Below are 26,030 nucleotides of genomic sequence, written 5' to 3' on the forward strand. Positions count from 1 at the left end.
TTGAGGTCCCCTACTAGGATGTAATATAGGTTGCTATGTACTTCATCTGTTGAATCATGTTAGGAACTAGAAGCAAGAACCTTACTTTACTGGTTCAGCTCATGTGCAGTGATTATGTAGAATTCAGCAAAAAATTTAATTTGAATGACAGAGTAACAGAAAAGGAGATGGAAGAGAGAGAGATCTTTCATTTACTGAATCACTCAACAAATGGCTATAATGACTTCGGCAGGGCCAGGCCAAAACCAGCATCCGGGAACTCCATCCAGGTCTCCCACATGATTGGTAGGGATCTAAGTACTTGGACTGACTTCTGCTGTTTTTGCACACACTGTAGCTGAATGCTGAATCAGTAGTAGAACAACCAGTTCTTGAACTGGTGCTTTAATATGGATTGGATGCAGGCTTCCCAAATGGTGGCTTAGCACATTGCACCACACATGTGTTGGTTTGGGCTGCTGCTACTGCTGGTACAAATGACTATGTTTATATACCTTCTCTATACCTATACTTTTGCTTCAATATTTGAAGAACTGAAGGATTATAATGAGTAAATATTCAATTAGATACCTACAAAGATAAATTAATTAGGAAAAGTACAACTTTTGTGTTGTTTATTTAGTGTGACATGCCTTTTAATTTTTTTTTTTTATTAAAATGTGATGAGCACTGGGTCCAGCTGCAGCGTTATAGCTTAATTGACTAATCTTCCACCCTGCAAGTACCAGAGCACATATGGGTGCTAGTTCGTGTCCCTTCTGCTCTACTTCCCATCCAGCTCCTTGCTTGTGGTTTGGGAAGGCAGTAGAGGCTGGCCAGGATCTTGGAACCCTGCACCTGTGTGGGAGACCTGGAGGAAAATCCTGGCTTTGGATCGGCTCAGCTTTAGCCATTGCAGCCACTTGGGGAGTGAGCCAACAGATAGAAGATCTTTGTCTCTGTCTCTAGTTTTTTTTTTTTTTTTTTTCTTTTTATAAATCTGCCTTTTAAATGAAAATGAAGAAAGAAAAGAAAGAAAGGTAGGTAGGTAGGTAGGTAGGTAGGTAGGTGTGATGAATATTTCAAAAGTAATAGTGCCTGACATTCTTGGCACCCCTGCTCTTTGGGGTAGACTTTGCAAGTTCAGTAGATTACTTGAAGTGTCTTACTTTTGGTTATCATTTAACTTTCTAGTTTTCAAAGTTCTATTTTAGAGAGGTTAGTGTTTTATTTTAGCTTATAACAGTCAAGCTTCATAATCTATTTTAAGCAATTTTTGGCATAATGTACTTTTGAATTGTTTTATACAATGACAGTAATGCCATCCTTTAGTTAATGATTCATGAAAGCATTCACTAAATGATGTTGTATATTCTCTTTGTGGTTTTGTTTTCATTGAATTTATTTAATTTTTTTATAAAAAATGGGAAAATTAAAGTTTACTTAAGTACTTTCTGTCATTCATTTCAGGATACCTTTTTCTACTCATTGGTCTATGACCCCTCAGTGAAAACACTGCTAGCTGATAAAGGTGAAATCAGAGTGGGACCCCGATACCAAGCAGACATTCCAGAAATGCTTGTAGAAGGTATGTTTTTCTTTAGGATTAAAGACCTATGCAAACAATGATATCTTGAAACCTAGATATTCTTGTTTTACATGGAAGAAGCAATTTTTAGGAAGACACATAAAAAATTCTTCTAGTTTTTGAAATCTACATCCCATTTTATGCACAGGGACTTTGGTTCTAAGATCCTCAAGAATACAAAAATCTGCACATGCACAGGTCTGTTTAATAAGATGGCACAGTTCTTTTTTTGTATCCTGTGTGTACACCTCAAGGTATCTCTAGGTGGATGTGACAGCGACCTAAATACTTTAGCCATCTGTCTTCCAGGTTGCATATTAGCATGATGCTGCCTTGAAAGTGGGGACACTTCCTTTGATGTAGGATGCTCGTGTCCTAGTGGAAATCTAACTGATGTGTTATACCCTTACTTACATGTTATATTATTATTATTAACTTAATAGAAGGACAGTTATGCAGAGATAAGGAAAGAGAAAGTAAAAGATTTTCCATTTTCTGGTTCATTCCCCAAATGGCCACAACATCTGGAGCTGGCCAGTTCAAAGCCAGGAACCTGACTCTCCTTGTGGATGCAGGGTCTCAGGCACTTAGGCCATCCTCTACTGTTTTCCCAGGTCATAATCAGGGAGCTAGATGGAAAATGAAGCCACTGGGAATCGAACCAGCACTCATGTGAGAATCCTGTGCTACAGGAGAAAGCTTAGCCTCCTATATCATGGTGCAGGCCCACAATCACTTTTTGTGTGCGTGCGTGGGGGGAGGGGAATTAGTTAATTTTAAAAATTATTTTAGTTTCTTTTTAATATTACTTACCTGATTGAGAGGGATACACTTCCCTTGTGGGCCTTTTTTTTTCTTTAAGTTGTGTCTGCAGCAGGAGGGGGAAGTGGCGCTTCCTCCTATCAAACTACATCAGAACCCAGGGATAGAGGATGGTCTTTTGACAATGCCTTTGAGAACCCAGTTTTGGGAAATGTGATCTGAGGGTGTCTTTTGAGTGTTTTTTGATATTTTTGATAAGTTGTTGGTTTAATTTGTACAAGGTTGAGAAAATCTTTCCAAAGTCTGTTGGCTAACCAAGTCCACTTTAGTGCATCAATACACCCAGACACTTGCTGCGAAGCTTGGCTAGGAGAATTATCCACCCTCTTCTGCTTTCTATCCACTGACGAGGCAGTTGATATCCCCTACAGGTCTAGATGATCTGACCATCATGTCCCCCTTGTACATCTGGGCATGCTGTTCATTGTACAGGTGTCAACAACTGAGGAAGCCCAGTCCTGGTACATGTACTCCAAGGTTGGACCACACAAGGTCCTGTGATTTTTCCTGTGGTCAGGGTTTGAGTCCAATGGTCTAGTTAGGGTGTTGCACAAGAAACCCTGCCTGGGGTTTCCTCAGACTTGAGTCCTGTTGTGCCAGCTAGTATAGGGTCAGATATTTTCACCTGCAGCAGTCAACACATATACTGGTGGATGCAATGTTCTTGTCATTTTGCCCAAGTCCCATATCTCATGCAAATGGATGGATGTTGTGAGTGCTGTGACCTAGTCTAATCATCCCACCATAGACCTAGTCCTTGTGCATACCAGCAGGTGCCGTGGCCTAGTTAGGGTGACCCCCAATAACTCCCACCACGCCTGTCCCCAGGCCAGGTTTTTGCACCTGCCAGCCTCTGCAACAGCATAGCTCAACCTAACCTTTGTTCCATTGGATGCTCATGTACACCTGTGGGTGTTGTAGCTTAGCTCAGCCAAGCCCTACCCCAGACCCAGCCCTCAATATGCTAACTGGTGCTGCTGCCTTGTCCAACCTGGTCTGCCCCTAGCTCTGGTTTCTGTGCTTACCAGCATTAGATGTAACCTGCTAGGCAAGTGCCCATCGTTCCTGCTAGTTATGTTCCCAGCCCCAGATCTTGTGCCAGTAAGGGGATGCTATGGTGTAGCCTGACATAACTTGTACCCAGTCCAGGTATTTGCCATGTGGTGCTGTAGCTTAGCCCTGCTGTCCTGCACTTATTCTGGGTCTCATGTGTTCCAACAGGTATGGTAATCTAGCCTAGCCTGGTCTGCCCCCAGACTGACCCATCCCTAGTCCCAGTTGTCAAGTTCACCAGCGGAAGCAGCAGCCCAGCAAGGAATTAACTGAAGTTCCACTACCAGGTCCACTCTTAGCCCTGGCTCTTGCGAGTGCTAGCAGGGGCTATGGCCCAATCTGGAATGGCTTGCCCCTAGTCTTGGCATTTGCCAGTAGGTACTACAGTCTTGGTTCAGCGCTGTGTGCTCCCAAGTCCCAAGTCTTGCCAGTGAGTTCAGCAGCCTAGTCCAACCTGACCCACTTCCAGCCCTTACATGAACTGGCAAGTGTTATAGTTGAATCTGACCTGGCCTGCACCCTCTTCTGGCTCTTGGTGTACCAGTATGTGTTGTGAACTGACAGTGCCCAGCCTGCCCCCACACCCAGCTCATGTGTATGCCAGTGTGTGCTATAGCCCAGGCCTGGTTTAGCTTGCTCCTAACCCTTTATCTCATGCTTACCAGTGGGAGCTGTGGCCTACGATGTAAGGTCCCCATGTTCCCCTACTAGTCCTGTTTGCAGTAACAAATCTCACGTGTGCTTGCTGGCACTGCTACTGACATGACTTGCCCCTAATCCTGGCATGAACGGGCCCATGTCATGGCCTATTCTGACTGGCCCACACCCTCCCAGCTCTCACCAGTCGGTGTTACAGCTAGCCCAGTGTGGCACAACCCCAGGTCCTGCTCTAATTTGAACCACCAGTAGGTGCCACAGCCTAGCCTGGTCTTTCCTACACCCATCCTGGCTCTCATGCCCTCCAGCAGATGCTGGAACCTAGCATACTCTGCCTGCTGGCAGACGCAGCTCACATGCATACCTATGGGTGCTGCAGCCTTGCTCAGCCTGGTCTGCCCATAGCCTTGGCTCTCGTGTTTATTAGTGAAAGCTGCAGCCCAGCAGAGTAGTACCCAAAGTTCCCCTAACAGGCCTGTTCCTAGCCTCTTGCTGCCTGTCCTGGCCCACCTGTAATCTTAGCTCTTCCTGGCAGGTATTACATCCTAGCCCAGCTGGGTATGGCCTGTCTTGGCTCGCTTGCGTGCCAACAGGTGCTAAGGCTTGGCCCCGCCTGTCCTGTCCTTAGACCTGGTCCACACAAGTGCTGATAAGTGCTGTAGCCTTGCCTGGCCTAGCATGGCCTATCCGCAGCACTAGCTGTTGTGCTCTCCAGTAGGAGTTGCAGCTTAGCAGGGAGTTTCCCAAGTTCCCCTATCACCTATGTTCCCAGCCCCAGATCTCATGCATGTGAGTGGTGGTAGCAGCCATCTTGGAATGGTCTTCCCTTGTCTCTGCCGTTACATGTGCCATTGGGTGCTACAGTCTGGCCAACATGGCCTCCTCTTAGATCTGCTCCTGGAGTGTAAGTGGGTTCCTATTAAGTGAGTTCTGTGCTATATTCTGGCTACACCTATCACCACCCCCAACTCTGTGTGTTTTCTTTCTTTCTTTTTTCTTTTTTCCCTTAAAGATTTTTTTTCTTTTTTATTGGAAAAGCAGGGGAGAAGGGGAGACAGAAACAGAGATCTTCCATCCATTGCTTCACTCCCTAAATGGCTTCCATGGCTGGTGCTGAGACAATCTGAAGTCAGGTTCCAGGAGCTCCCTTTGAGTCTCCCACATGTGTGCAGAGTTCTGAGGATTTGGGCTGTCGATTGCTTTCTCAGGCCACAAACACATTGTTGGATGGGAAGCAGAGCAGCCAGAACATGAACCAGTACCCATCTAGAATTCTGGTGCTTGCAGGGGGGAAGGGTTAGTAAATTGAGCCGTTGTGCCAGGCACTCTCAGTGCTTTCTTATTGTGTATGTTTAATGTTTAAGTGAACTGCATCTTTGACTTGATTATCACAAGGGAGAAAATTGTCCTTTTTACTTTTGCTACAATTGCAGAAGAGCATACTTTTTGATTATATCAAAAAGTCTTAACCAGAACCACTTCCCCCATTCTTTAAAGCTACGTTTGGATAATGTGAGAGTGGGAGTCTTTTTTTTTAATGCATTTTTAGTCATGTAGGGTTTACACATTTTTGTTAAGTTTATTTTAAGTCTATAGCTTGTTAGCTGTATTTGTAAGTGTTCATCTTTAGCAAGAAAAATTTCGTATCTATAGGTTTTATGAAAAAATGCTATTTTTTATTATAACCAAAAAATTATTTTGGGATCTGTATAAGCTTAAAGGATTTAGCACATACAAAATATTTTTATTTCTTCACCTATGCACCAGTAGTTAAGTCACATTTGTAATACATGGATATTGTCATCACAGGAAGTTCATCTGGTTACAGGGAAAGTTAGAGACCAGTTTGAAGGACGTATCTTTGGGAGTTGCTGCAGTCCAAAAGCCAAATTTCCCTTTGTATGGCTGCGGGTGTGGGGCTGAAAGGTAATACCCATGTTCATGTTTGTATGGGCATGGCTTATAGAGCTGGAGTTAATATCCTGGTTAAGTGGCAGCGGTAACACTGAGTTAGGATGTGCTACAGTTTGCTTTTTTTTGTGAACCTGCCATTTTATGTCTTTTTTTTCTTAAAAGATTTGTTTATTTTTATTGGAAAGGCAAATCTGCAAAGAAAGATCTTCCCTCCACTGATTCACTCCTCAAGTGGCCACAATGACCAGAGTTGAGCTGATCCAAAGCCAGGAGCTAGGAGCCTCCTCTTGGTCTCCTGTGTGGGTGTAGGGTCCCAAGGCTTTGGGTTGTCCTTGACTGCCCTCACAGGCCACAAGCCAGGAGCTGGATGTGAAATGGGCAGCCGGGAATGAACCGATGCTCATATGGGATCCTGGTGCATGCCAGGTGAGAATTTAGTCATTAGACTACTGCGCCAGGCCCCGTCATTTTGTTTTTATATTTATTTTTATGATGCTGTTTTAGTAGCTTGTTACTTCTTTGATTCATAACTTAATTTGATGACCAGAAATTTGAGAACAGGCTTGAGTAAGGAACAATAACTGACGTTTGTGTGTTTCTGAATGAAAGATAACATAAAAGTATAATGGCAATCTAATGGCAGATGCAGAGAACATGAATTGTGTTTAGAGCAGTATTTCTGGTTGTACAGGAAAGGTCCTGTAGCATGACAGTTTTATATACAGCCTTAGTTCTTCAGAGGATTTAAATAACGTTAAGCGCTCTTAGGACGATACTGAAGAACTAGTTTGTTGGTGTTTTCTAGAAATCTTACAATACAACTGTAGAGTTAGGGCTCACGTTTAAAATAGTTACTGGGGGGCTGGTATTGTGGTGCAGACGGAGGCTACCGTTTGGAACTTGCATATCCTGAACTGGACTGCCAGTTTGAGTCCCCCCTGCTGTGCTTCCAGTCCTTCTTGCATCCCGGGCAACAGCATATTATGGCTCAGGAGTTTGGGGCCTTATCTCCCACTTGGGACACCCAGATGGTGTTCTAGGCTCCTCGATTCACCTGGCCCAACTCTGACTGTTGTGAACATTTGGGAGTAAACTAGCAGATAGAAGATTCCCTCCCTCTGTTTGTGTCTTTCTGTCACTCTGCCTTTCAAGTGCGTGAGTCTAAATATTGCTGGGCCTACATTTTGTCAACATTATGTGAAGCAAAGAAGCTTTACACAAGCTTGTTGTTATTTTTATTTATAGGATCTCAGTGTTGATGGAGGTTTTCATGGGCTCTTGTTTCAGTGATATGGAAACTGAGCAGATTGGAATTGCCCAGATAGTCCTAAAGGAGAATTACTTGATCCATCACTGCTGTCCCCCAGGGTCTACCTTAGTAGAAAACTGGCGCTAGGAGCTGGAGCTGGAGCTGAGAATCAAATCCACTCATTCTGAAATTCCTGTGAGATGTTGGCATCTTCATGGCAAGGCTAAATGCCCTCTCCCTTAAATAGGGATATGTCTCATTCTCCATCTTGAAATTTCATGCAGTGTGAAGCTGTTTCAGTTTTCATTTGCTGTTTACAGATGAGCCTAATGCTGAATATCTTGGCTTAGCTTGCTAAGAAAAGTTAACAAGATTGTGGGCTGTTTTATGTAGTAGGTAAAGCTGCCGCCTAAAATGCTGGCATCCCATTTGGGTGCATGTACATGTCCTGGCTGCAGCTCTTCCAATCCACTTCCCTGCTAATCACCTGGGAAAAGCAGTTGAGGTGGGTAAAATGTTAGGGCTCATGCCACCCTGGTCGGAGACCAGGAAAAGCTCCTGGTTTTAATCTGGGCCAGGGCTGACCATTGTAGTCACCTGGGGAATTCATAGCAGATTGCATCTCTTTTATTTCTGTCCCTGTCTCTTTCTCTCTCTGTAACTGTTAACTTTAAAATAAATCAGTTAATTTTTAAAAAAGAAACAATGAAAAATAAAATCTTTTCCAACTCTTTAGATCTCTTTGTCCTAGCACTTACTCTGTGTGTGTAACTTTCTGTTGGAGCTGACAATTGGCCCTCTGGTTACTTCCAAACTGAAGTGATTAGAGGTATGCTGATTCCGTGCCTCCTTTTGGTGTGTTGTTAGTGGGAGACATGTTGCCTGCTGGTAAGATGCAGTGATTGAAAGCAAAACCCAACCCAAACCAATCCTTCTCATCCAAGAACTCCTAACCTGGTAAGAATCTGCAGCTAAACGTCCAGCTTCTAACAAACTTGTAGTTAGTTCCTAAGTTTATTTCCATTTACATCCTTTAAACTGATATTGAGCACTGTGTGACAGTTAAATCTTCCTGTGAGATATCCTAAAACAAAGCTTCCTGTATTATTGTCAGTGGGACTGTCAGCTTGCATCTCTGTTAATACTCCTCTGTGCCACTCAGAAAACTTAAAATTGACCCTGTCACATCTGGTCTACCACTGGCATGCCTAAATCCTTTGTTTCCACTGTCAGCACTGTCTTTCAACTTCTTATTACTTCCAGCTGGGACTATTAGAGGAGTTTGACTATCTGTCTTTATCAGGTTTCTTTACAGAGTAGATTATATACCTTTGCTAAATATGACATTTGATATCTTAGTTCTGGTCTTATCATTCCCTTAGCCCAAATACCAGGATCCTATTACCTCCAAATAAAATGTATTCAGGAAATCTGCACAGAATCTTGTGTAATATGTTCTTAATCCACTACTCATAGCTATCTTCTATCATTCTCATTTAAAAATGAGCTTTTGTTTTTCTTCATCAGATGGTAACATCTCATGACTATGTTCATGTCCTCATTTCTTTAAGTTTTCTGCCACTGCCTGTATATTTATGCCCTTCAGTCCTTAAGAGAAATATTCCTTCTTTCATGCCATCATTTCCCAGCCAGCATAGAATGATTCCTCTGGTGTTCAGATTCTTATAGCCTTGTCTGTGTTGCAGTTGACACATCTTTTTCTTTGGTTTGTACCATAGATAGCCATCCACAAGTTTATTATAGTTTCAGCGTCAGCAGCAGGGGTACTTTCTTTATCATCTTTATATCCCCAAGTTTGGTTCTGAAATTCATGGTAATGGTGGTCCCGTATGCTGGGTTTAGCTGTGGTGTCGTAAGTGTTCACTAGACAAGGCGTTGTACATCTGCTGTCCAAAAGAATCGACTGAAATCGTGAGCTGGGTGTGACGGTGGACTTTGTAACAAGACTCCTTTTTTTCTATTCTTGGGCAGGAGAATCAGATGAGAGGGAACAGTCAAAGCTGGAAGTTAAAGTTTGGGATCCAAATAGCCCACTTACAGATCGACAGATTGACCAGTTTTTAGTTGTAGCACGGTGAGTATGGCACTGAGTCATGGAACATCTTCTCTTTTAGCGGACTTATAAATGTGTATATATTTTTTTGTATTCCATTTCTGTTTCCATTAAAAATTATCATTATTATTGTTTTAGTTATGTGAGAAAGCTTTATAGATATCAAGCTCCTTCCTAAAAAATATGATATACTGTCACTAATTTCTGTTTTAAATGAAAGTAGGTTTGCTAATTTTTGCTGTTAAAGAGGATATAGATGAAAATCTGACACCTGAAAATGCGCATCTTTAATGAAAACAGAAAAATATTTAGCTGTAGCCATAGATTATGTGGATATCAGTAAGAATTTGCAACTCGAATCCTTTTACTGTGTGGATGGGTAAGACTCATTGCAAGCAGAGAGCTTTCTTTCATGAATTTCAGCCTGGTTGCAGGGCTTCCTTACTCCCTTTCCTTTTCTCTTGAGAAAATTTTATTTTCATTTTTTAAAATTAATTGATGTTCATGAGTAAGATTGTCACAAAATAGATTGTAAATGAGGCTATTATAGCATTGCATTTAGTAGAGAAGTTGAATAAACAAAGTACATTTGAAAGCCATTGATGAATGAAAGTGTGTTCATATAATGGGATATTACTTTACTGCAGTTAAAACGAATGATTTAGACCTATCTATAGTAGAGATAACTCTTAAGTAAGCATGTGTACCATATGATTATTTATATGCATGTATTTATAATCATAAAAAATTTAGAGTATGCAAAAGAATATTATAGTTTTCTCTTTAGAGACAACATATATACTCAGTCATTCATTTATAATGACGTGGGAATGTGTAATGGGGCTCTAACATTATATAATATGTACTTCCTTGAAACAAAACCCCAGGGGCTGGTGCTGTGCAGCTGTTAATCTGGTGGGTACAGGGGCCAGCGGCATGGCATAGCAGGCTAATCTGCTTTCTGTAGCATCAGCATCCCATATAAGCAGCAGTTCCGGCTGCTCGACTTCCTACCTAGCTCCCTACTTATAACCTGGAAAGGCGTGAGGACGGCCCAATTGCTTGGGGCCCTGCCATTCATGTGGAAAACTTGGTTGAAGCGCCTAGCTTCCAGCTTCTGACCAGCCCAGCTTTGGACTTTGTAGTCATTTAGGGAGTAAACCAGCAGACAGAAGATCTCTCTGTGTCTTTTTCTCTATATCTCTGCTTTTTAAATAAAAATAAGCAAAACAAAGAAAGTAATGGATTCATTTTAATGAATTAATAGTTGTATTCAGTTGTTAGGTTTTCATTATTTTTTAAAGATTTTATTTTTATTGGAAACGCAGATTTATAGAGAAGGAGACAGAAAGATCTTCCATTTCCTGGTTTACTCCCCAAGTAGCTGCAATGGCCAGACTGGAGCCGACCTGAAGCCAGGAGCTATGAGTTTCTTCCAGGTCTCCTATGCAGGTGCAGGATCCCAAGGCTTTAGACTGTCTTCCACTGCGATGAACCAGCTCAGTTGGGAGCAATCAGTCTGATGGGAACAGGACCCTGGGAACGGTGGGCAAGGATTCGGTGAGTGACAGACATGCCAACTCAAGGCAGTTGTATCTGAGTGTATTTTACAAAAGCAAAGCATCAACTTATATACAATAGATTATTGTAAAGGAACATTTTCTTTGTCTATTCATGTGGTTACATTTCTACAAACAATTATTCCAGGGAGGTAAGTGGGGCTGTTGAGAAAAGATTGTTCTCTAATAACCTTTTTTTTTTTTTTAAAGATTTATTTTTATTATTTTTTCATTGGAAAGGCGGATATACAGAGAGGAGAGACAGAGAGGAAGATCTTCCGTCCGATGATTCACTCCCCAAGTGAGCGCAACGGCCGATACTATGCCGATCCGAAGCCAGGAGCCTCTTCCGGGTCTCCCACACGGGTGCAGGGTCCCAAAGCTTTGGGCCGTCCTCGACTGCTTTCCCAGGCCACAGGCAGGGAGCTGGAAGGGAAGCGGGGCTGCCGGGATTAGAACCGGCGCCCATATGGGATCCCGGGCGTGCAAGGCGAGGACCTTTAACCACTTGCGCCACCGCGCCGGGCCCTCTAATAACCTTTTAATCAGTAAGCGGTTAGCTGTCATTGTGCCTTGTGCCTTACATTGGTTTTAATAGTAACCTGTCTATTTTTCTTAGTTTTTCTTCCTGTATGGGTTTTTAAGCTATAGATCTCAAATACAATCTTCTTTTAGGAATCCCCAAAAATAGTTCCAGATGGGTTTATTAAAGCTAGTGACCTGACAGTTTTTATCCCATACAGCTTGCAAACCTTGTCCAACTTCCCATCAGAAGGCTTCATAGAACTAAAAAGGAACATTGAGCCTTTGCCGCACATAAATAGCATTATTCCAGCAATAAAGATAAGAGCAAAGAGTACAGCCAGGAACACCAAGACCACTAGAGATGCAGCCAACTCAGGAGGCATCCTTCCTTGAAGCTTCTGCCTTGGCCTGGTGATGTTCTCATGCAGGTGCCACTGGAGGTAGCGTGACACTCCACTGTGTTCCCTGGCCTCATGCATGACAGCTGGGTGGGAAGTGGAATAGCTATGATTCGAACTGGTGCCCAAATGGGATATTGACGCATGCAAAGCAAGGATTTAGCCACTAGGGTATCATAACTGGCCCAAAAGAAGAAGTAAAAAAGAAAGAAAAAAGAAAAAAAAAAAAACTGCCAGTCGCGATGACTGCATTGTGTATGTTAGGGTTTTGGTTTGTTACCCAAAGACTCCGTTTCAACTCCAATTTCCTGCTAATGTTCCTGGGATGGAGCAGGTATTGTTCAGGTGTTTGAATCTCTGCCTCCTGTGAGAAAAGCCAGGAGGAGTTCCTAGCTTCTGGCTTCATGTGGTCCAACCTGGCTGTTACAGCCACTTGGGGAGTGAACCAGTAGGTGGATGATCTCTCTGCTTTCCTTTCAAAGGAAAAAAAAGGCAAATAAATAAACTGTTTTTTTTTTTTTTTTTTAACTTTAAAATGGACCAAGCATGACAAGAAGATTAAGATCAGGTAAATCTGGGCAGTCGATGTAATGGTTCACTATTTCATGTTCTGATTTTCTGTTGATCTTTATTCATAATATAACGGGGAAATAACAATCATTATGCTCCATCCAAATGCATAGAACCAGTTGCGTTGAAAGTCACCACTGTATTGGTGTGAGGGATTTGGAGCCCAGAACTCAGAAACCAAGCACTAAGTGATGTGATGGAGATGCTTGAGTGAAGGTACATTGCTGGGAAGGGAACAGTGGAGCCGAGGGAGAATGGGAGTCCTGGATGGCTCCCTCTGCTCAGGAGTTCCAGAAGGGTCATCAGGGTTCTGGTGATTTAGAAGCCATTTAAATTTTCAAGTGTGATTTGGATTCTGGTTTTTTTTGTTTTGTTTTGTTTTGTTTTTTCCTGATTGTCATGGGATGTACATTTCCTTTCCTTGGAAGCCAGCATGAGGGACAGTTGTATATAATATCGTCAACCTCCTCCACCCAGAATTTGTTTCAAAAAATTATGCTTTTTTTTTTTTAAGATTAGAAAAACGGAGTTATACACACACTCACACACACACATGCAGAGCAAGAGCAGAAGATCTTGAACCTACTGGTTCATTTCCTGAATGATCAAAATGGCCAGGGTTGGGCCAATATGAAGCCCAAACTCAAATAGGATGCCAGTGTTACAAGTGATGGCTTAGATTCTGCCAACATGATGGCAGTCACTAATTTGTATACCTAAATACAAATTAAGTTCCCAATCGTATACTATTGTCCAGAATGTTTAAAAATTTAGGAAGGCCATGCATTTGTAAAGATGTGTTACAATTCATACCTGGCTGATGGGAGTATGAGTTGGTATAGATGGGAGTATGAGGTGATATAGATTTAGAGGCTGAATCCTTGCCTTGCATGTACCAGGATCCCACATGGCTGCTGGTGTGTCACAGTTGCTCCACTTCCCATCCAGCTCCCTGCTTTGGCATAGGAGAGCAGTGGAAGATGGCCTAAAGCCTTGGGATACTGCATCTGTGTGGGAAACCCGGGTGAGGCTCCTAGATCCTGGCTTTGAGTCAGCTCAGCTCTGGTCGTTGTGGCCACTTGGAGAATGACCCAGCAGATGGAAGGTCTTTTTCTCTTTTTCTGTAGATCTACCTTTTTCTCTTTTCTGTAGATCTACCTTCTAATAAAATGAATAAATCTTAAAAAAAAAAATAAGTTGGTACTAGGCCCAGCGCAGTAGCCTAGCAGCTGAAGTCCTTACCTTGAATGTGCCGGGATTCTATATGGGCGCCGGTTCTAATCCTGGCAGCCCCACTTCCCATCCAGCTCCCTGATTGTGGCCTGGGAAAGCAGTAGAGGATGCCCAAATTCTTGCAACCCTGCACTTGCATGGGAGTCCTGGAAGAGGCTCTGGGCTTCTGGCTTTGGATCGGTGCAACACTGGTTGCTGTAGCCGCTTGGGGAGTGAATCATCAGATGGAAGATCTTCCCTCTGCCTTTCCTCCTTTCTGTATAAAAGAAGAAAAAAAGGAAATGAAAGGAAAGGAAAGGAGAAAGAGAGAGAAGAGAGAGAAAAAAGAAGGAAGGAGGGAAGGAGGGAGGTAGGGAGGGAGAAAGAAAGAAGTGATACAAGGGCCCAGCACAATAGTGTAGTGGTTAAAGTCCTTGCCTTGCACATGTCGGATCCCATGGTCGCCAATTCATATCCCAGCAGCCCCGCTTTCCATCCAGCTCCCTGCCTGTGGCCTGGGAAAGCAGTTGAGGGCGGCCCAAAGCCTTGAGACCCTGTACCCACATGGGAGACCCAGAGGAGATCCTGGCTCCTGGCTTCGGACTGGCTCAGCTCTGGCTGTTGTGGCCACTTGGGGAGTGAATCATTGGAGGGAAGATCTTCCTCTTTGTCTCTCCTCCTCTCTGTATATCTGCCTTTCCAATAAAAATAAATAAATCTTAAAGAAGTGATACAAATGCCTTGAAAGTTGTTTGCTTTCATCTAACCCACGTATCACTACGTTTCACTCCTTAATATACACCTTGTGGAAATGTGTGCACCAGTGCACCAAATGCTAGATACACAGATGACATTAGTGAGACTATTCTTACTGTCCCCAAGCTGGGAATAGCACTGAGTGTTAACAGTGGAGTGGCGGTGGGAGGAGAATCTTACAGATGATCTGTAACAGGGAAGATGAATGCACGCAGCTGTGGCCAACAACATGGATGAATTAATTGATAAACCTCGTTCTGCACAAAAGATGCTGGATATGAGGCATGTCCACAGTGATTTTGTTTGAGCAGACCTAGGCTGTGCTGCCAGAATCCAGGAGGTGGTTTACTCTTGGGCAAGAAGGGCAGGAGTAGTAGTTGGGAAACAGCTGTCAGAAACCCTTCTGGGTGCTGCTCTTGTTCTTTCTCCTGACACAGGTATTGGTGATGTGGCGATACAGTGTATAATTTTGTGGTTATATTTTAGTTAACATGTTTTAAAAAGCATTCTCTTTTGGGAATGGTAGGTTAACTTTTTGTTTTTGGCGTCTGTGGCCCCACAGTGGAATCCTGGGTTAAATTCTCAATTCTAGTTCCCAACTCCAGCTTCTTGTTAATGCAGACTCTGGCAAGTGCCCAATTTTGAGACCTGTATTGAGTACCTGGCTCCCACCTGCTGCCCAGTGAACCAGTGGATGGGATCTCTTGATATCTTTCTGCCTTACAAACAAATAGAAAAAATGTAAAAATATGTAAAAGTCTTCCTCAACTAACATGTTTAAAATACATACAGTGCAATGAAGTAAGTTGTGTTTTCATTTAATGCAGTATCTTTAGAAAAAGAAAAAAAGAATAAAGAAAGAGTGGCAGAAAGAGAAAGAGGGAGAAGGAGGGATGAAGAGAGATATCAGTCTTCAGCTGGAGCGGTTAGGGCTGGGCCAGGTGAAGCCAAGTCCTTGAACTCTTTCCAGGTCTCCCAAGTGTATCGTAAGAACCTCAGGATTGGAACTTTTCATCTGTTGACTCCCAGGTGCGTTAGCGGGAAGCAGGATTGAGTCAGAGGCAGGACCCAGTTCTAGGCACTCTGATTTGTGATTATAGGTAATTTCCTAAAAAGTGAGATTTAGTAGAAATCTATGATATATTGAGTACCTCACAGAATGGGATTCCTATAATTAATGATATCTCATTCAATGAAAAAAAATGGTAGTGAAATTTCATAATTTGGGATAAAAACAGTAGACAGTACTTGCTTTTTAAAAATTTCATCATGCCCTTTATTTATTTTTTATATCATTTTATGACACAGTTTCATAGGCTCTGGGATTCCCCCAGTCCCTCCCCAAACCCTCCTCCTGTATTGAATTCCTCCATATTGTTACAGTAGTACAGATCATAACCAGTCATAATTCCTTCATTGCGGGCATGGATCATGCAGAGTCCAGCATCTTATTGTCTAGATAAATTCAACAGTTTCATTGGGAGACCATCCTTGGTCTCAAAGTAGAGCTGGCAGAATATCATCCCCTCCAATAAGATGTCACTACACATCTTCAACAGCAGGAAGAAACATCAAAAATAAAAATATCATGAAGTTAATTAACATGGTGTTGAGTGATCAATGTGTTAGAAAATGCAAGTTCTTAACCACATTCTGTAACTACTTCCTTGACATCTCAATTTTAGTATATACACAACCGGCTGCTATAAACCTTTGTTTTGTTTTGTTTTGTTTTTTTCCCAAACTAGCATGTTTTGAGTCTAACCTAAATCAGAGTGGCACAGGAAGAGTGAAAGAAAGAATCAACATTAACACCCATCATATATAACAGCTGAGTACGAACTTAACATCAGCATTTCTATGCACTTACATCTTGTTTAGCATTAAGTCATAAATTGATAAATTTTTGGGGGGAGAATCTTAAGCCACAATTTAAACTTTGCAGTGTATAGTGATTAGACATGGTTTTACAGAACTTTGCATTTTAACAGTTGAAGAATAGAAAAGTTTTAGGCAGGTGAGCAGGGAAATCCCCAACAACCTAGTGAGTGAGGAAGAATTTAACTCTACATCCTACCTAGTAAAGTCCAGGAGAAGCAAATAAGGAGCCTGACCGGTAAGTACAGGCTGAGCGATTATAGGCCAATTGGCCTTTTCCCTGGCTGTTTCAGACTTTATCATTGCCTCTCTCTGTCTGAAAAGCCAAATGGGAAGCCTGATCAGTAAGGTACAAGCTGAGTGATTATCAACTAGCTGACCTTTATTAGTCTCTATCTATGTGAACTAATTTTGGGGCTCACAAGCAACCCTGATGGTTGGTGTAAGAAAGGGCTGGGAGCCAAGGCTAGAACTAGATAAGGACCAGAGAAAGCTTCTCTCCTGAGTCCAGAAGGAAATTTACAACCCTTTTATCTCTGAGCACCACCGGGGGGGGGCTTCTGGCTGTAGTTCCTATGTCACCAGACCCTATGAGAGGGTTTTGGGCTGCTACCATCCCGTGTGGGAAATCCAACAGGAAATGACTGGCCTCCAAGAGCATTCATATTCCCTGTTATCTCCTAGGCAGTTGGGATACAGTTCTCGGTGTCCATACTGACAATCCGTTGCTTTTGTGGTGAAAGCACTTGTGAGGCCTCCAGGAGTCTCTGGGACTAGGTTACAAACCTCCCCTTATCCTCCTGTTTCACGCTGAGATTCCCTCCTGCTCTGCACACACAATCTCCTTTTAAGAGGGTGTTAGGGTTGTTCTTGGATCCCACCACAAATTTCTGTGGTTTTTCTAATGTCTAAGGCTGTTAAGAATTTGTTATCTATAAATAACAGGTTACACTTAAAGTCTTCCTCAAACATTCTAAGAAGGTGGAGAATTTCTCTGCACTCCTGGCCTGAAGTGGAACAAGAGGAATATTAAACAAATTTAGTTTTTCAGTTGTTAGAGGCAGTTCCTCTGGGGGGTTCCATCTTCTCCAGGGGCAGCATTGTATTCAAGGGAGTTGGTGCACTTCCGAGGTCAGATGAGCCATAGGGAAACCCACAGTTTTGAGGATCCATCAGGGAATTTTAGGGAAAAGAGCATAACTTTTCCCACTGATTATTAGAGTCCAGAATATCAGTCATTCAGTTGTTTTATCAAATACATGCACCAATCTCTTAAATTCTCCATGTAACCCGGTATTGAGAGGGGTTTGGCCTCTTCCTCATCCATTGTCTCCTTGATGGTGATGGATCTTTCAGGATGAGGTCGCAAACTTGTCTTACTGGAGGAGTTTCCTCCAGTGGATGGGGTCCAGGACTTTACATTAAGAGCAGGCACCCACATAGGCTGCGGCTCAGTTTCTGGAAAGCACAGCAAGCCCTCTTCCCATAGTTAACAAGTGCTCAGGACCTCTCCACTTTTGGGTGGCTGGGACCCTCCAACGAACCAAAGACATCTGTGTTGGGTCTGCAAGTGGCCTCCAATAACACACAGCTGGTGCTCACCAGAAGGCAAAGTCTGAAGATGTGAATAAGGCCAAATTTATGCATTCACAGGGGTAGCATATTCCCCCCTCTGCTTTTAAAGCATAACTTTAATATTTTGGTGTTTCCTTTTAACTACGTCCCAATCCTGAGGATATTAGGGGAGACCTTAGATCTGAGCTACCATGTTGTTTACTCTTAGGAACAGTATAAAGTGAAAACTGTTAAATACTAGCTTTACAAAACATTATCCGAAAGGCATATTGCATGTTATAAATGAGACAGTGGCACAGGTTCAGACAGTTCAGCATCCCATTGTCTATACTTGTCCAACAGTTTCAGTGGGAATCCATCTTTTGTCTGAAAGTAGGGATGCATGTTGCATTATACCTCCACATCCGGATATGGTAGACCCCAGTACTCCATCATTATACATTTTCATAATTGAGAAGCTGTGAAACAAGGTTGACAACTGGTATGAGTTAGAACAACAGCCTCGACAACAACAATGACAACAACAAATTACAGCTCCATGAAAAGAAAAAAGAACAACAACAATGATGCCACTGAATATCCAACACATGAGTGACAAAAAGGAGATACAAAAAAATCTTGGGAAAAATGATGCTACCGTATAATTCATGAGCCAGCAATGAATTTGACAAGAGAAAAGAAAATATTTGGAATTAATAAAACAAATAAAAAACATCAAAACATCAAAACACGTGAGATGTAGCCAAAACAAAACAAAACAAAACAAAACAAAACCACCTGTATGGATCGGATTATTATTCCATGCTGGTTTCCTTATATAAGAGAGAACATATGGTATTTGTTCTTTTGTGATTGACTTATTTCACTGAGCATGGTGGTCTCTAGTTGAGACCACCTAGTTGTAATTAGTATAATTTCATAATTCTTAATAGCTGAATAATATTCCATGGAGTAGATGTACCACAGTTTCTTTAACTACTCTTCTTTGGATGAGCATCTAGATTGTTTCCATGTCTTTGCTATTATGGATTGTGTTACAAATTGTTACAAATTTAGGATTACACATCCCCTTCTCATATGTAGATTTCACTTCTACTGGGTATATTTCTAGGAGCGGGATAGCTGGGTCATATGGCAGGTTTATTTGCAATTCTCCAAACACTCTCCATACTGATTTACACAGTAATTATACTAGCCTACATTCCCACCAGCAGTGAAGGAGGGTGCCTTTCTCCCCTCATCCATACCAGCAGGTGTTGTTAGTTGAGTTTTGAATGTAGGCCAGTCTTACTGGAGTTAGGTGGTGCCTCAGCGTGGTTTTCATTTGTATCTCTCTGATGGCTAGGGAGCCTGAGCATCTTTTCATAAGTCTGTTAGTCATTTGAATCTGTTCTTTTGAAAAATGTCTGTTCATTTCCTTTACCCATTTTGTTACAGGGTTTTTTTTTTTTTTTTTTTCACGTTCCTGGGTTTCTGTAGCTCTTTGTAAATCCCAGATATTAGTCCCCTGTCACTTGTGTAGTGTCCAAAACTTTTCTCCCATTCTGTTGGTTGCGTCTTCACTTTGCTGATTGTTTCCTTTGCTGCGCAGAAGCTTCTTAGTTTGATGTAGTCCCATTTATTCATTTTGCCTTTGATTGCCTTTGCTTTTGGTGTCTTTTCTAAGAAGTTTTTCCCTGTTCCTATATCTTGGAGTGTGCTTCATATGTTTTCCTTTAATAGTTTGCTGGTTTCTGAGTATAGATTTAGGTCCTTGATCCATTTAGAGTTGGTTTTCGTATAATGTGGCAGGTCTGGATCTTGCTTCTTAATTCTACAAGCTGATATCCAGTTGTCCCAACAGCATTTGTTGAAGAGATCAGGCTTTTTGCCTGGATTATTTTCGGTTTTCTTTTCAAAGATTAGTTGACTATACATGTCTGAGCTCCCTTCTGGTTTTTCTATTCTGTTCCACTGATCTTCTCTGTTTCAGTACCAGATTGTTTTTGAAAACCACTGCTCTGTGTTATATCTTGAGGTCTGGAATTGTGATTCCTCCAGATTGATTTCTATTTTTCAGGATAGCTTTAGCTATTCGTGGTCTTTTATGATTCCAGATGAACTTTTGTATTATCTTTTCCATTTCTGAAAAGAATGTTGTTGGTTTTTGATTGGGATTGGTTAAATCTGTATATTGCTTTTAGTAATATCGTCATTTTGATGATGTTGATCCTGCAAATTCAGGAACATGGTAAGTTTCTCTGTTTTTCAATGTCTTCTTCTATTTCCTTTTTTAATGTTTTGTGGTTTTTGTCAAAGGGATTTTTCACATATTTAGTTAGCTTAGTTAGGTATTTAAGATTCCTCTCCTCTATTTTAAAGGGGATTATGCTTAAAATTTCTTTCTCATCCATGGAATTATTTGTGTATACTAGTGCCATTGACTTGTGTTCATTAATTTTGTATCCTGCTACTCTGCCAAAGTCTCTTATGAGTTCCAATAGTCTTTTTCTTATATATTTTTTTATTGCATTTAATTTTATAACAACGTTTTATAGGCTCTGATGTTCCCCCATCCCCTCTCCGTTTCCTCCCCCCATGGTGGATTGCTCCACCTTATTGCAGTATTGCAGTTTAAATCCAGTCTTATTTCTTTCATTGCAAGCATGTGCCATGCATAGAGTCCAGTATCTTATTGCCCAGCTGAATTCAACAGTTTCTTGGGGAGACCAACTCAGGTCTGAAGACATAGCTGGCAGAATATCATTCCGACCAATTAAAAGCTATAACATAACATCAACAACAGTTTCCAACATTATGGGGTTAATTAACATTGTATTGTTAGACAATGCCAGTTCTTAACCACATCCTGTGACTACTTCATTAACATTTCAATTATAGTTTGTGTACAACTGGCTTCTATCTACCTTAAATTGGCTATAGGATACTATTCAGCTATTTCATGTCTATTTTCATTTTAGTATTTAGCAGTTTATTATGTTAAAGCATAAATTTTTACTGAACTTGGCAGATTTTAGGATAGTCTAAACTACCCATAGTCTTTTTTTTATGCTTGTTTTTATTTCTTTTTTTTAATTTTTTTCACATTTTATTATTATTGCAATCATTTTATGATACAGTTCCATATTCCCTTATCCCCTCCCCAATTCTCCTCCCCCCCCCCCACTTCCTCCATATCATCACTAACACATAGCTCTTCATACTCATCATTGCGGGCATGGACAATGGCAGAGAGTCCAGAATCCTATTGTCAAAATATGATATAAACAGTTTCACTGTAAGTCCATCTTTGTCTGGAAACAGAAATGCATACCACACTGCATCCTCACATCTGGTTGTTAGTCTCCATTACATAACTACTGTACATTCGCTTAAATGAAAAGTCATGATACAAAATCAACAATAGAAAGAAAAATAGAAATTCACAATGCCATGAAGTTAAATGACATGTTACTAGATATGACAGTCTCCATTACACAACTACTATACCTTCCCTTAAATGAAGAGCCGCAAAACAAAATCAACATCTGAGAGAAAAAAGAAATTAACAACACCAAGAAATTAAACAACATGCTATTAAATGTCCAACGTGCAGCCGAAGAAGTGAAAATCAAGAACCTTCTTGAAGAAAATGATGCCACTGCATGATCCACTAGTCACTGAATGATCCAATCAGAAGAAAGTGTCCTGAAGAGATGAAACCAACAGAAAACAACAAAACCCATGTGATAGAGTCTCCGCTGATCTTTGTTGAAGTGTGTCTCCTCCAGACAATAAACTAATGGGTTTTGTTTTTTAATCCAGTCTACTAATCTATAATGTTTGATTGAGCTTAAGCAATTTACATTCAGAGTTAAATATACATAGGTGGTACTTTGGTCCTGTCATTTTAACAATGGGTTGTTCATTGGTTTAGTCTTCTGTTGTCATTTTACTGGGATGTTCTTCCCGTTTGCCTTTGGTTTTGGTAGGTGCTATTCCTCTTCTCTGTCAAGAGAACATCTTGAAGTATCATTTGTAGGGCAGGTTTGGAAGAAGCAAATTCTTTTAGCTTTTCTTTACTCTGGAAGAATTTTATTTCATTTTCAAAGATGAAAGAAAGCTTTGCTGGGTATGTTATCCTAGGCCGACAATTTTTTCTTTTAGAATCTGGAATATGTCACTCCATTCTCTTCTTGCCTGTAGAGTTTCCTATGAGAGATCTCCTGTGAGCTTAATTGGCATTCCTTTATATGTCAATTGATGTTTTTCACGTGCACATTTCAGGATCTTTTCCTTATGTTCAATTGAAAAGAGTTTGATAATCATATGTCTTGGTGAAGATTGCTTTTGATCAAGCCTGTTAGGAGTTCTGTGTCCCTCCTGGATCTTGTTTCCCAATTCTTTCTCCAGATTAGGGAAATTTTCCTTGATTATTTCCTTAAATACATTTGCAAACTCAGCTTCTCTTTCTGCACCTTCCAAGACTCCCATAACTCTTATATTTGGCCTCTTAATAGTGTCTTTCAATTCTTGAATACTTTTTTTGGCCTGATCCAGCTCTGCTTCCAGCTTTTTGTTTGCTTTCCCCTGGTGACAGGAGATATCTTCCAATTCTGAGATTTTTTCTTCTGCTTGCTTCATTCTATTTTGGAGACTCTCCACTGTACTTGTAATTTTCTCTACTGTGTTCTTAATTTCTGATATACCAGCCTTGATTTGCTTTACTGCTTCCTTAAATTCTTTGAAATCTTGCATGAGCTTCTCATTTTTTACCAGAATCTTCAAAATGAGTCTTATGGATTCTGTGTCCCCCATTTTCTCGATGTCTTCCTCAGTTAACTTTGAGGTTGGCATAAGGTTTTGCTCCTTTGCAGGGGAGTGCTCAGTAATATTCATTGTGCCTTTGTCTCTTCTTTTGCTCTTGATCATTGTACTTCAGAGTCTTCTTCTTGGGGGCAGGTTTCTAAGCTGTGTCACCCACCAGTCTACAATGCGATTTTACTTATTGCAGTTGGCACACAGCTTTTTGCTTGCAGCCGCTTGTGCCACAACCTCCAACGAGTTCCAGATCTGGGTTCTTATGTCAGATATCCACCGTGGTCTCCACAGCCCCAGCTCTTGGCTCACCACTCTCTATCTCCTGTGATACCGTGCTGAGGCTTAACCGTTGTCTCTGGAACCTTTCTCCCACTTCCAGTTGGAGTGGGTTCCAGGATTAGAGAGACACCAAGTGTCCTATCTAGTTAGGTTGTTGGTGGCACTGATCTTGTCGGAACCTGTGGGACGTTAGGTCTGGGTGCCACACGGACCTATTTTAACCGGTACAATGTCACACTCGGTATTATTTTCCTGTGAGACCTCAGCAAGCTCTCGTGAGCTCAGCACATGCGCAGTTCTGTGTTGTCCCTGCAGTCCCAAAGCTATTGCCACAGTGCACAAAATGGCGCCCGACGTACTTCCACAACAGTTCTTGATCTGGCTGTCAGATCTGAGGGCTACCCAGACCTGTCCCGAATGGAACCCGTAGAATGCCACGTCGTTGCAGTTCTCTGAGTCAGAAATGAGCTCACTCCCTGCTCAGAGCATGCTCAGTCCTTTCCCTTGCTCTTTTCTCCTTAGGCAAAATGGCGCCCAATTCAGCTCTAGGGGGCTGACTGGGCTATGAAATTCACTCTGTTCTCACAGTGCCTGAGATTTGCTGCTCTATCTCTGCTTCTGGTCAAATCAAATGGACCAGCAGGATGGACAGTACTTTGTCTGGGTTCACCTCCCAAGCTCCCAGTGAAAGTGTCTTCCCACCTGGTTGCTGGTGGAGTTTGTCTGCTGTTGGAGTTCAGATTGCCGCGCTGGAGTATCGTTCACTGCAACACCACACTGCTGTGCCCACTGCTTTCCTGTGTCAGTCTCCAGGTACCCCTCTGCTGTTGTTCTGTCCTTTCCTATTTCCTGAAATATGTCCTCTCTGCTTCGTCCTGATTAAATGTTTCTCCGTCTGATTAAACGTGTCCTTACCCTATTCCGCCATCTTGATTCTCTACCCATAGTCTTTTTTTTTTTAAAAAAAGATTTATTTTTATTATTTTTTATTGGAAAGGCGGAGATACAGAGAGGAAGATCTTCTGTCCGATGATTCACTCCCCAAGTGAGCCGCAACGGCCGATACTATGCCTATCCGAAGCCAGGAGCCTCTTCCGGGTCTCCCGCGCGGGTGCAGGGTCCCAAAGCTTTGGGCCGTTCTGGACTGCTTTCCCTGGCCACAGGCAGGGAGCTGGAAGGGAAGCGGGGCTGCCGGGCTAGAACTGGCGCCCATATTGGAATCCCGGGCGTGCAAGGCGAGGACCTTTAACCACTGCACCACCGCGCCGGGCCCTACCCATAGTCTTTTAACTGAGTCTTTTGTTTCTCCTATGTAGAGAATCATGTCATAGAGATGTCATGTCATGCAAATAGAGATAATTTTGTTTCCTCTTTTCCAATTTGGATTCCTTCAATTCTTTTTTCTTGCCTAATAGCTCTGACAAGGATTTCCAATAGTATATTGAAGAGTAGTGGAGACAGTGAGCATCCATGTCTAGTTCCAGATTTTAGTGGGAAGGCTTCCAATCTTTCTCCATTTAGTATGATGCTGGCATTAGGTTTTTCATAAATTGCTTTGATTGTGTTGTAGAATGTTTCTTCTATGCCTATCTTGCTTAGAGTTTTCAGCATGAAGTGGTGTTGGATTTTATCAAATGCCTTCACCCATTAACGTGTACGAAACCCGAATGGGATGTGGGACAGACTGTACTAGTCTGCTGTACACATTGGCAAGCACGTGAACCAGGGCAGGAGAAGGTCTGGTGGGGGTTTTTGTGGGTCCTTCTGACTAGGCTGCAGCTCCCACTGATTTATGTGAGGGCTGAGGGTGTACTGGGCAGAATCAGGCTGGACCACAACAGCCATTGGTTCCAGTGGAAGACAACGCTGATACCGGAGAGCTTGCAAAGGATGCGTGGATTGGTGAGACAATAAAAAAGAGAAGATAAGAAGTAGAGGCAGAGGATGCTTGGACCACTATAGCATGATGCTCATAATGGACAACTCAGAAAAGTTGCCTCTTTTATTTATACACAAATTACAAGTTTTTTGCACAACATCCACTTGTTTCATTTTTTCTTCATTATAAAAGAATGATTACAAAATCAATCCTAAAAAACATTATTATTTTACTTCAGAGACAATATTTTCAGCAAGCTATTACTCATTCAAACCCGCAGTGACCTGGCTGAAGCCAGGAACTCCATGGTTGGCAGCACATGCAGTTACATAGGGACAAGTGGTTTACTTATATCCAAAATCAGTTTTCACTAAACACTAATATTGCTTAAAATATTGAGAGTACAAAGTTAAAAGAAAAGATCGTAAATGAAAGGAATTTATGAAAGCATATAACATAGATTCTTTATTAAATCTTATAATCGATCATGCATTAATTACCGCCACCTTCATCTAGTGCTGATTCAATTGTTTTTTGTTCTTTTGTTAAAGGGCAGTAAAAAGGATCAGGGCAACTCAGCCAGCCTACAAACAGAGGACCTTTACAAGAAACTTACTTTTATCTTTATAAACTGTTTTCTTTCCCTAAATACAAGTGTCAATATAATGTAGAAATTTTAAGCCGTTTTTGGGGGGAGGATTCACATTTGCCTCGCTTTAGAGAATGCCCCATAAACTTTCTACTTTCCATGGTGAGAAACCAAAATGCGTCAGGACAAAGGTGGGCACATAACAAAATGTTTGGAGACATTGTGAACTCAATTTTGCTATTGTGTGCTTTTAGCTGTGTGTCATTGCCTTATGTCACTAAAGATGTTTTTATCATAATATGATTGATTAGTTTAAGGTGTTGTGCCAGTTACAGGAATCATTTCACATTTACAGAAAAACAACAACACCACCCTCAGGAGGATTCTATGAAACATCAGAGAGGTGATTGAGTGTCCATACAATGGGGTGAGGCAGCAATGAGGTGACCAAAGACATTCTGCTGGACTTTGCCCTGCAGCCAGAAACTCCTCATAGCCGTGCTAACCAAGGAGCGGTGCTCATCACAAACCTATGACATCTGACCTGACTGCATGGCTCCCCACAGGCTGAAAACAGAACCAACCTAGCAATTGCAACCACCAACTGATTCAGGAGAAGAACTGTACCAGGCCCTGTACTTGCAAGTACACAAAAGAATCTGGCCTGGGTTCAC

At 41.8% G+C, this 26,030-nt stretch overlaps 1 protein-coding gene across 5 annotated transcripts in view; it reads left to right on the plus strand.

Annotated features, from left to right (window-relative positions):
* Window positions 1-26,030, plus strand: part of MTA3 (metastasis associated 1 family member 3) — a 157,544-nt gene that overhangs the window by 63,344 nt on the left and 68,170 nt on the right. For 4 of the 5 annotated variants that reach the window (XM_040993156.1, XM_040993157.1, XM_040993159.1 and 1 more), the window contains exons 6-7: window positions 1,450-1,567; window positions 9,255-9,357. In XM_040993156.1, coding sequence (XP_040849090.1) covers window positions 1,450-1,567; window positions 9,255-9,357 — 221 coding nt within the window. The remainder of the gene's footprint in view (window positions 1-1,449; window positions 1,568-9,254; window positions 9,358-26,030) is intronic. The other variant, XM_040993158.1, reaches the window with a different exon arrangement.

Source organism: Ochotona curzoniae, unplaced genomic scaffold (genome assembly GCF_017591425.1).
Source record: "Ochotona curzoniae isolate NIBS_2020 unplaced genomic scaffold, NIBS_Ocur_1.0 contig_883, whole genome shotgun sequence".
Taxonomy (NCBI): Eukaryota; Metazoa; Chordata; class Mammalia; order Lagomorpha; family Ochotonidae; genus Ochotona; species Ochotona curzoniae.